The 12,259-nt window shown below is 40.3% G+C and overlaps 1 protein-coding gene across 2 annotated transcripts in view; it reads left to right on the top strand.

The window, feature by feature from the left end:
• KDM2A (lysine demethylase 2A) overlaps positions 1-12,259 on the top strand; it is a 97,923-nt gene that overhangs the window by 54,131 nt on the left and 31,533 nt on the right. For both annotated transcript variants that reach the window (XM_087422570.1, XM_004437692.3), the window contains exons 4-9: positions 1,113-1,191; positions 1,858-1,904; positions 5,541-5,719; positions 10,062-10,168; positions 10,538-10,631; positions 11,824-11,977. In XM_087422570.1, the coding sequence (XP_087278696.1) occupies positions 1,113-1,191; positions 1,858-1,904; positions 5,541-5,719; positions 10,062-10,168; positions 10,538-10,631; positions 11,824-11,977 (660 nt within the window). The remainder of the gene's footprint in view (positions 1-1,112; positions 1,192-1,857; positions 1,905-5,540; positions 5,720-10,061; positions 10,169-10,537; positions 10,632-11,823; positions 11,978-12,259) is intronic.

Below are 12,259 nucleotides of genomic sequence, written 5' to 3'. Positions count from 1 at the left end.
ATCTATGCAGCTAAAATATTGCTTGTTGATGTTATGATGCTATTTATCTTTATTTTCTCTTAGTACACAATGCCTCTCATGCACACACCTCACCCCCAATCCTTCCTCCCTGTGAGTCATTCTCTGCTATATTAGAAGCAGCAAGCATTTATTAGGGCAGGAGCATGTGGGAGCCAGCACTGGTGGTATAGTGGTTAAGATTCGGCACGCTCACCACTGTGGCCCAGGTTCATTTCCTGGTCAGGGACCACATTACGCATCTGTTGGTTGACATACTGTGGTGGCTGTGATGCTGAAAGCTATGCTACCAGTATTTCAGATACCAGCAGGGTCCCCCATGGTGGACAGGTTTCAGAGGAGCTTGCATACTAAGGCAGACTAAGAAGAAGGACCTGGCCATCCACTTCTGAAAAAATTGGCCATGAAAACCCTATGAACAGCAGCGGATCATTGTCTGATATAGTGCCGGAAGGTGAGAGGATGGTTCAAAAAGACTGGACATGGTTCAGCTCTGCTGTACACAGGGTCACTAGGGGTCGCAGTCGACTCAGTGACACTAACAACAACAAAACATTGTTGGAGTTTTTCCCTAAAGGCCTCTTCCTTTTTCTTCTTCCATCCCTTGGTTTGGATTTAATTAAGAATAATGCGTATAAGTCCTTTTATGCATGTACCTGCACCACCAAAACAGAGGTGGGATTCCGTGTGTACCATGCAGCTTTGCTCCTTGGCAAACTGACAAAGATGTCATGGTATGTACTGTAGTGGACAGAATTAAATTTTTTTGGCTATTAAGAGGCCGAATAATGTTAATTTCTGCTTAAGATTTATGAGATGACTCATTAATAGTACTACTCCCTATTGGTTAAATTCTGAATTTACTGTGGAAATACAGACTTAGCAAACCCCTTGAGCCCTGCTTCTCAGTGTGCTTTCTCTATATCCTAAGAGATGCTTCTTAATAACAAGCATGTATTGTCTAGCAGAGCAAACTGTATACACAGAAATAGCAAACACCATCTCTACCTTATTACTTAGGATCTTTATGGTCCTTTTATCTTTCTCCGGCTATACCTCTTGCCTTTCTAACAGTTGTTTTCCTTTGGTGACAGATTTTAATGTAGAGTATATCCAGCGGGGTGGCTTAAGAGACCCTCTAATTTTCAAGAATTCTGATGGACTTGGAATAAAGTAAGTGTTCTCAGCCTGATTGGATGTGGTTGCAGAATGGCCAGGTTACACCAGGGCTATAGACACTACAGTATTGATAACCCAAAGCAGTAGATAATAGAAAATAATTTTCCATTTAGTTTTAAGAGTGTATATTTTTCTCCTTTTGTTATAAAAACAATTGATGGTTTTTATAGGTAAATGAGAAAATATAGATGAGCTAAAAAGAAAATAAATTTGGGCCAGCTCCGTGGCTTAGCGGTTAAGTGCGTGAGCTCCGCTGCTGGCGGCCCGGGTTCGGATCCCGGGCGCGCACCGACGCACCGCTTCTCCGGCCATGCTGAGGCCGCGTCCCACATACAGCAACTGGAAGGATGTGCAGCTATGACATACAACTATCTACTGGGGCTTTGGGGGAAAAAAATAAATAAATAAAAAGAAAATAAATTTAAATCTCCTAAAACCTACCACGCTGAGATAATAATTACTGTTAACGTTTTGTTGTATATTCTTTTTTCCTATGTATATATGTACATATATAATCATTTATATTTAAAAAATATTTTTAAATCTAGACATGAAGATTGATGTTTCTTGCCTGGGGAGTTCTTAGTACTTTAAGAAAAAACTCACACTGACTAAAGAAGTAGTGCTTCCCGTTTATACTTACTGATGTTTGTTTCACAGGATGCCAGATCCAGACTTCACTGTGAATGATGTCAAAATGTGTGTGGGTAAGTATTAAGCTTGTGGCCTTTGTGTCTTTGAGGCAAAGATTTAAGATGGGACTCAGTCCTAAATCTCTGATTGAGATTTAAGGCTTGGGAACATTGAAGTATATATTTGATCGTGGTATATATTTCTTGAAGTGGTTTCTTGACTGGAAACTGCTATTTCATTAGCAATTGAGAATTTTCTCAAAGGGAGTTACAAAAGTTGCTTCATTTAGTACTTATTAGACATAGAGCATTTGAACCTCTACTTCTTTCCTGCCTACCGTCTTTATCCCTGTGCATCCCTCCTCTCCATGAAGAGCCTGCCTTCCAGGGCAACCTGTGCAAGAAAGTGAAATTTTATCTCTCTGAGCCAAGAGGATGATGCTTCATTCATATCTATGGTTCTCTTCCTTTCCCTAAAAGCAGAGAAATTTCCACCAATGATACATTTGATAACTTGGCCAGAGTTTGCACCTTTGTAAGCTGAGTAGTAGATACATGAAAATTTCTCTTCATCACTGACTGTTTAGCTCGAGTCTTTAATCTGATTTATATTTTACTATATTCAAAATTTAGGAAAATAAAGCAAATTAGAGCAATCTAATTAAAGAAGAAAACTTCCTGGGGTCAGTAAAGTTCAGGTCCATTTTCTGTAGACCATTTGGTGTTCAGTGTGGCTGTGAAACATGCCGAGATCCCTAGGAATTCAAAGATGGTCACTCCTATACATGATAAGGCAGTAAAGTGGATTAAAATCTTTTAGAAATGTTTCCAACAGGACATGAAACCAAAAGAGTTTTCTGATGCTTTCCTTCTAACACTACAACTTCTATTCTGTTTTGTCCTCTATGCTGAAGGTCCAGTGCAGTGTCTCGCGTTGGATATTAAGTATTGCAGTACTTTCTCTTGGCCACTTGAGGGCCTTTTTTAGGCATCTGGATAACTCTTCTGTTTATCCAAGAGGTGCAAATCACAGATAGCCCAAGTAGAGGAAAGTTCTCTAATTCCCTATGTTTCACTCCCTCACTGTTTCTGTGTTAGATTCCAGCCATCTACCTGTACTAGGTATTTCCTAGTACCTGGCACGGTCTCCGGAGTATAGTATGTGCTCAATAAATCTGTTGAGTAATTAAAATGTGTTCCCACTCCTCACAAGTTAAGGCTCTCTCAGGGGGCCTTAGAAAACCTGCTTGAGTACTTATCGGTCCCATCATTTGACTTCTTTTCCTAATGGGCCTCCAGGACAGTAATTCCTTGGATCTGTAAGTTAATGGACCACCGTAGCTTTTCTCTATTGATCAGGCATTCTTGTGGTTTGTGATCCACAAAGGACCTGCATCAGACTCATCTGTGATACTTGTTAAAAATATAGACTTCTGGATCCCATCATAGACTTATGTAGCCTTTTGTGTCCTGCTTCTTTCACTTAGCATAATGTTTTCAAGGTTTGTCTATGTTGTAGCATATAACAGTGCTTCATTCCTTTTTGTGGTTGTATAGTATTCCATTGCATGGGTATACCACCTTTTGTTGATCCATTTTTAATCTATTGGTAGACATTTGGGTTATTTCTGTCTTTTGGCTATTGTGACTAGAACTGCTAAGAACATTTGTACAAGTTTTTCTTTGAACACCTGATTTCGATTCTTTTGGATGTATACCTAGGAGTGGAAATTGCTGGGTCGTGTGGTTGTACGATGTTTAAATTATTGAGGAACCACCAAACTCCTTTCCATAGCAGCTGTACCATTTTGCATTCCTACCAGCAAAATCTGAGGGTTCCAATTTCTCTGCATCCTTGCCAGCACTTGTTACTTTTCTTTTTTTTCCTTAAATTATGGCCACCCTAGTGGATATGAAGTGGTATTTCAAGATAGTTTTGATTTAGTGTTTGCGTTTTCTTTCAAAATATGAAGAGTAGGTTCGGTCTGTTGCCTCATATTATCAGTTGTGTACTCTGCCATATCTGCTTCATTGTGGCCATATTTCTTGTCCTCTTGCCTATTGTCTCTTATCTCTAACTAGACTGTAAACTCCTTGAAGGCGGGGGACCAGGTCCTAATAACACTTGGTATATCCACCAAGTACGTGTATATATAGATGTATATAGTAGTGTGTGTTATTTTTTTACAAGTTGAACAATAGTCTTAATATTCCAGCAGCAGCTTTTTATTCTTTCTCTCCCTTCCTTGACCACCATTATCTTAACATTTTAGCTTTACTGCCTTTGCACATCTTCTCTTATGCTGTTGCCTCTGCTTGGAATTCTCTCTGTTGAATCTTTCTTTTTTTTTTTTTTTTTTTTTTGGTGAGGAAGATCAGCCCTGAGCTAACATCCATGCCAATCCTCCTCTTTTTGCTGAGGAGGACCGGCCCTGAGCTAACATCTACTGCCAGTCCTCCTCCTTTTTTTTTCCCTTTTTCTCCCCAAAGCCCCAGTAGATAGTTGTATGTCATAGTTGCACGTCCTTCTAGTTGCTGTATATGGGATGCCTCCTCAGCATGGCCGGACAAGCGGTGCGTCGGTGCGCGCCTGGAATCCGAACCTGGGCCGCCAGTAGCAGAGCATGTGCACTTAACCGCTAAGCCATGGGGCGGCCTCCTGTTGAATCTTTCTTGTTGAAATTCTGTTTATTCTTTAAGGACCTACTCAAATGTCTCGTCTTCCTCCTCTTTTCCTAAAATTCTTCTCTGGTCAGTCTAGTCAAAAAAAGAAAAAGATATTTTCCCTTTGTTTTTACTTCTGTTGAATTGAGCACTTACTTTGTGTTAAACATTTTACTTCATTGAATCCTCACAGTGGGCCACCAGGTGATATTATATTATTCCCAAGTTATAGAAGAAAATGTCAAGGTTCAGAGAAGTTAAATAACTTGCCCAAGTAGTATTAGAGCTGAGGTTTAAACTTAGGTCTCCTTGGCTTTAAAGCTATTGTTTTCTCCCCCTACTATTTTATGCTACCTCTTGTGACATTCTGGCTTTTGTTTTAGTTGTTTCAGTTGGTTGAGAGTCAGATATAGATCTTTGTGTCCGTCATGGTGTCTTTATCATTCAGTAAATATTTGTGTAATGAATGAAAAGGGGGATTTGCATAGGAAATACTTAACAGGTTTGGGAAATAACCCTTTTAAAAGAATGGACAGATTCCAATTTAATCCAATACTCACTATCTGGTGGATCCTTTATTCAAATTATGGGATAGATTAGGTCAATCTTCAAACCTGCATCCAAGCAGTGTAGCTCAGTGGATGAGAGCATTGACTCTAGAGTTGGGCTGCCTGAATTTTTGTCCTACTTTGCCCTGTAAGTTACCTAACACCTGTTTTCTCATCTGTGAAATGGAGATTAATACTTAGCATTTACAATTGTTAGAATTGAGTGAGATACTGAACATAAGATTCAATGCCTGAATGTGTAGTAAACATGCCACAGGGAGTGATTGTTGTTTTTAATATTACCTGTTGTCTTTCCCATACTCTGTGATTTGGCTTTCTGTTGATTCTCCATCTCAAGTGACAACTGTCTCCTTGTCTATTATTAAATATCCTAAATAAGAAAGGATAGCTTGTTTCTTTCCAGTTGTATTTTATATTCTTGATATGTTTAAGGGTATTAGTGGCTCATTAGTGATGATTGATGCATTTTTCATGGCAGGGAGTCGTCGCATGGTGGATGTCATGGATGTGAACACACAGAAAGGCATTGAAATGACCATGGCTCAGTGGACACGCTACTATGAGACCCCAGAGGAGGAGCGAGAAAAACTCTATAATGTCATCAGCCTAGAGTTTAGCCACACTAGGCTGGAGAACATGGTGCAGAGGCCCTCCACGGTTAGTCTACTCATTTTGTCCACATTGTCATTGTCACCAAGAGGGTTGTTTAATATTAGGGGAATTTATAACTTTTTGTACATACCAAGACGAAGATGAACAAGACAATTTGATAAGAATAACTTGTGTTTTTAGAAAGTTCATCATTTTCCAAAATCACTTAATTTTGTATAGGGAGGGGCCATTCTGATTTGTATCACCAATAACTTAATAGGAATTTTCTAAAGTGCAAAGGACAGTGTGCTAGTATCTTTTAGGGACCTAAAGCATGGCCTTTGCATATTAATGGAGAAGAGTCTTAAAATTCACTCTTATAAGAGCTGTCAGTAGAAAGTTTGCCTAATAAATTTCTATCCTATAGGTTTATACTTGGTGAGAAGCTTGGGGGAAAACTGGTTTAGAGCCAGGTGATCATATTATGAGATGGTTTCTTGAGTAGATTCTACTCAATGACTAATAGCAATAAATTGACAACCCGTCCTAAGGAAAAGTTAGTTTGTTTTTTGATCCTTAGCTTTCCTGAAGGTAGATAACGATTTAACCCATCTCTTTGTAAAGTAGTGGTTACCTACAGGGCATTGAGAACACTTATTTCCCTGAGAGGGATTGGTTTCACTTTTGAAATATACCTAGTTATTTTTGGACCATTTTTATTCATTTAATTCCTGACTCAGAACTCACTTGAGTCTAATCGTTTGTTTAAAGTCAAGGTCTCAGTATTTTATCCTATCTCCACTTAAATGATCCTAATTATACCTTTTGACTTTCAAAGTTGAAATATAGTAATTGCTGGGGCTGGCCCAGTGGCGTAGTGGTTAAGTTCACGCACTCCGCTTTGGCGGCCCGGGGTTCGCAGGTTTGGATCCTGGGTGCAGACCTACACACTGCTTATCAAGCCATGCTGTGGCAGGCGTCCCACGTATAAAGTAGAGGAAGATGGGCATGAATGTTAGCTCAGGGCCGATCTTTCTCTGCAAAAAAGAGGAGAATTGGCAACAGATGTTAGCTCCGGGCTGATCTTCCTCACCAAAAAAAAAAAAAGAATTTAGCCTTGTTATTAGCCAAACATGGTCCACCTAATAAATAAAGAATTCAATAAAAGGGGATGTAAGAATCACAATAACATTGTTTATGAACATTCTTAATATTTTTAGAATTTCAGTTTAAAAATCATATGATTATAGCCATAAAAGCAAAACTTGACCTGAGCAAAACTTGACCTGGATTATACTTTTCCTTTTTTTTTTTTTTGAGGAAGATTGGCCCTGCACTAACATCTATTGCCAGTCTTCCCCCTTTTTTTCTTTTTTCTCCCCAAAGCCCCAGTAGATAATTGTATGTCATAGTTGTACACCCTTCTAGTTGCTCTGTGTGGGACGCTGCCTCAGCATGGCCTGACGAGCGGTGCGTAGGTCCACGTCCAGGATCTGAACTGGCAAACCCTGGGCTGCCATAGCAGAGCGTGCAAACTGAACCGCTATGCCACCGGGCCGGCCCCTCCGTTCTTAAAATTTAGAGATGTGTTATTCATACATGAAGCCCTCTTTGTAACATCCTTAATTTATTCATTTTGTCTGTAGTTTTAATGATAAAAAGGCTGCATCATTTTATAAAAATTAGAAAAATACTGCACCATTAGGTGGAGGAGTAGAACCTGTGGAAGGGCTCGGAAATTGGAATTTTTTAGGGGGCAGAGGACGGTGCACTAGTATCTTTTAGGGATGTGAGACATGGCCAGAAAGATTGAGTGAGCTATTACCAAGGTCGCCTCCTAAAAGCAAGCAGCCTTTTTATGATCTTGCTATCTAAGCAGTAACATGTTTATTCTGCTGGGGTATTATTTATTTATTTGCTGGGATATTTTTCCCCACAGTATATCCCTCCATTTATCTAGGTCTTTGCTTAATATATCTCAGTAATACTCTTTTGAAAACCAACTTTAGGTACAATTGACATACAATAAAGTCTATCCATTGTAAGTGTACATTTCAGTGAGTTTTGATGAATGTATTCATTCGTGTGATAATCTTTTACATAAACTACATAATCTCTTGTTCACTATGATCTTCACACCTTCAGAGGTATCTTATTAGCTAAAGTGCCTACCACGTGCTGAGCACTGTGCTGTGTGCTGGAGGTACTGTGGGAAGTAAGATCATTCTTGTCCTCAAAATGCTTAGAGTCTCGTGGGGAAGAAAGACCAGAAAATAGGCATTTATATAAACTACAGTGTGGTAAGTGCTTCAAAAGTGAATAAATACAGAGTGTTGTGGAAGCTAATAGGAAGGACCCACCTAACCTAAACTGAAGGAGAATTGGAGGAAGTGATCCCTAAGCTTGACGTGAAGGAAATAATGAGACAAAGAGAAGGAAGACTAGAATTCCAGGCAGAAGGACTAGTACATGTAAAAGCAGATTCAGGGAGAGTCAGGTGGGCAACTTCTAAATGCCACTGTGGGTGCTGGCATAAAGTGGGGTTCTCTGGTGAGAAGAGAGAGAGTATTCACTGGTATCGTTCCAGCAGGAACTCAGACATAGATTAAAAAAATAGCAACAGATACAATGTGCACATTTGTTTGGTGATGGGGAGATTAGTTCATGGAAGGCCTTGAGCTGTTTTTGCACTGTCAATAGATTAGGTCGTAGGCCAGTGCCACTTTGCCCCTAGTATTGGTGCAGAACAGGTAGAAACTGGTGATTACCCCTACTGGAGACTTGCTCTCATATGGATCAGGCTATTTAGTAAAAGGCCTATCCACAGCCTAAAGGTTAACCTAAGAGAAAAAGTACGAACACCTCACCACAATATTCTTTTGGTAGTCAGATGATACCTAATAATACCATATAAAGGGAGGCCAGAATGAGTGACTTGTTGCTGCAGGTGAGAAATTCTGGCCAGAAAAATGCAGCTGTCTCTGAGTGAACACTTGATAAAAAATACTCATGTGTTCCTGACCCTTCCTCTCTCCATCCAGACATCAGAGTTTGTAGTGTATTGAGCAAGTACAGTTACGTATTAGTCTGTTAAAGGCTTTCCAAAGGACAATACCAGGAGATGGGAGATGCCACTACGTTAAGAGAAGAGAAAGTAGATTTAGTTTGAGGGAAAGAAAGGAATCTGAGGTTCAGTGTTCTAGGCCCAGTGGATGCTTGGTTAAAACATGGCTCCCTGAGCAAAAATTCTTTGAAATGGAGCAGCAAGTTAACCTTCAGTTGCTCCTCGTCTTGCTTGTTTCAACTTGCATGTCACTGGTGATCCCTTTCACACACTCTCCCACGATTTACATCTGGGTGTCCACAGCCATAAGTTAGATATTTGCGACTTTAGTACTGTGCTGGATTCGTGGTTGTTTGGCTCACACTTGTATCTAGCTGAGACTGTTTCTTGGAACTCAGTGGTTGGGTGCACACATTTGAAGGTATAGGACATGTTACAGTTCAGCGTGAAGTGTTCAAATAAGTTCACACTGCTTTTGCTTCTCATTTCTTTCAGCGTGTATTATTTACAACAGATTCCTAAACTCTGATAACATTATTTCTTTTTTTTTTTTTTTTTTAAAGATTTTATTTATTTATTTTTTCCCTCCAAAGCCCTCAGCATGGCCGGAGAAGCGGTGTGTCGGTGCGCGCCCAGGATCCGAACCCGGGCCGCCAGCAGCGGAGCGCGCGCACTTAACCGCTAAGCCACGGGGCCGGCCCCTGATAACATTATTTCAAAAAAATTTTAACATGTATTTACATGTAATCCTCACAATATCCCTTTGAGGTAATTATCCTCATTGTACAGATGAGTTCCAGGGGCTTGCATATGATCTCAAGAAAACATGACAGATGTGGAACTTCTGATTCCTACCCCAGTAGATATAGATTCTATAGCACGTTGCTCATGCAAGGCTACAAATCCCTACTGGATTTTTCCTTTCTTTCAAACTTTGGTATTTTTGCTGCTCTAACAGTGTTATATCTTTTGGAAAGTTTACATGTACCTTCCAGACAGCGCCTTTTATTGGATCAAAAAATATACAACTGATTATACTAGTGCTGACACAGAAGAGAGGGCTTCGTTGGATACTGCTGTGTCATTTAATAACTTCATTTTGATTAGTGCTGTCTTAGCGATCATGTTGATGGAACCAGGAGTCTTTATTTTCAATGAATAATTATTTCTAGAATGTTTGCCTGTTGACCCTAAGATTCACCAACAGATTGTTTTAGTTTGCTAATAATTAAATTGTAGTCTTTCAGTGTGTATTTTGAGAAATTCTGTTTTTCTTGACTTTAAAATTCTCTTTAATCCCAACGCTTCCTTTGAAGCATAAATCTTCCCTTCTCCTTTTTAAAGGTGGATTTCATTGACTGGGTAGACAACATGTGGCCAAGGCATTTGAAGGAAAGTCAGACTGAATCAACAAATGCCATCTTGGAGATGCAGTACCCTAAAGTGCAGAAGTAAGTGGCTTATCCTGCATTTTCCTCAGTGTGCTATGGGAGACCAAAGTGATAGCAAGGAACCGTTTCTCCCTTAGAAGCCTTGCTCCGTGTCCTAAAGATCAAAAAGATGAATTATTTTAAGAGTAGACTTTACAATTCCAAAAAGAAGAGCGTGTGTAACAGTACAATAGCCCATGATCACATAGTTAAAGAAAAAAAATATATCCTTCTGGCAGTGTGATGACTTGAAATTGCATTCCTCTCATCAACTGGGAGTTGATTAGGTGGAAGATAGAGGGAGTATACAAGGGGAGAGTGTGGCGTTGTGGTGGAGCAGATCCTCTTTTGCTTGTCAGTGCACTAATGCTGCTGCTTTTTTTGGGTCAGGTACTGTCTAATGAGTGTTCGAGGCTGCTATACTGACTTCCATGTGGACTTTGGTGGTACCTCTGTTTGGTATCACATTCATCAAGGGGGAAAGGTACGATCACAGCTGTGATGGGGACTGGAATCTGAAGCTGGTTTTATGACTTAGTTCATGTATGCTTAATATACCCTGGAAATGAATCTATCAGGAGTTAGTCCCCTATTCTGGAGAGAATCACAGATTAAGTTGACCTTCTTCACCTAGAGTTCAGTAAGAATTAGTATTCATCTAGTCCACTATCATTATACCAGTATTGACACAGTACTTAGTAAACCTGAACAGTCTTGTTTCTAGATTCCCAATGTAGAATTCTCCAAATGAAGGCAAAGAAGTGGTTTTAGGAGGACAAGACAATTTTTCTACATGGAAGTGTAATAAACTAGTAGAAGGGAACACAAATTTTGGATAGATTCACAATGAAATCAGCAAATTAGAATCCAGACCACCTTTCTCTGTATGGAGGCATTGATCTGAAATGTGGCCAAAGGAAGCCTTTACGTCTTCTCTGAGGATCTAAATAAACTTTGAAAGATTGTCCTCATTAATAAAGAACTGTATTCCAGCTTGTCAGAGTGTTTCTGAATGCTGTGTGAAAATGGAAGTCTAGAATTACTATCAGATTTATAGTATTATACTCTTATTGTTACCCTTTCATCCTTCACTAGAAGTGAATGCATTTGTGAGAGAAAAGTAGAACTGGAATGGAAACAGATAATGCTTTTAAAATGTGAGGTCCTAATCTAAAACAACTGGAGGTCCAGAACAACTGGACCTCCAAATCCAAAGTCATTTTGTGTACTTTGGATCCTTTGAAATGATATCTTAAATTTGGTCCTTTTGGTCTTGGTTACTACCTTGGAACAAAGCAACCAGGCCTGTCTCTTGGAGACATTGTACTTAACTAACTGTGCTTCTTAGGACTATAGAGGCCAGACAGCCAGGGACGAATAAGGGACAGCCTAGGCAACAAGCTAAATGTCCTTCCTCTCTCTGAGTCCTGGAGGGGTTCCAGGTTCTACACTCAAACCCCAGGGAAGTTCTAATGCTGTTTCATCAAGTAAAGGACGAAAAAGATCCACTTCCTTGAGGCTGCTAGAATTTCCCAAATGGTCAAGGTCTATGGGCTGGGAAAATTGCTTGCCTCTCTTCTACCTGTTGGTCTTAACTTTGTACCTGTTTATCAGTTGAGGGAGACGACTGGGTCATGTCAATGGCTGTTAACAGACTGAAGTTTTTTAACTCACAGGTCTTCTGGCTCATCCCCCCTACAGCCCACAACCTGGAGCTGTACGAGAATTGGCTGCTGTCAGGGAAACAGGGAGACATCTTTCTGGGTGACCGGGTGTCAGATTGCCAGCGCATTGAGCTCAAGCAGGGCTATACCTTCGTCATTCCCTCAGGTAAGCAAGATGGGGAAAAGCGGGTTGTCTGCTCTAGCCACTTTCTTTTCTTTCTTCTTTTTTTTGTGGAAGATTAGCCCTGAGCTAACATCTGTTGTCAATCCTCCTCTTTTTGCTGAGGAAGATTGGCCCTGGGCTAACATCCGTACCCATCTTCCTCCGCTTTTTTTTTCTTTATGAGACGCCGCCACAGCATGGCTTGACAAATGGTGTGTCGGTCCACGCCCGGGATCTGAACCTGCAAACCGCGGGCCGCCGAAGCAGAGCGCACGAACTTAACCA

This window comes from Ceratotherium simum, chromosome 34, assembly GCF_057802395.1.
Source record: "Ceratotherium simum simum isolate JZ-2026a chromosome 34, ASM5780239v1, whole genome shotgun sequence".
Taxonomy (NCBI): domain Eukaryota; kingdom Metazoa; phylum Chordata; class Mammalia; order Perissodactyla; family Rhinocerotidae; genus Ceratotherium; species Ceratotherium simum.
Note: the sequence above shows the minus strand (reverse complement) of the source record. Positions and strands in the feature narration are given on the sequence as shown.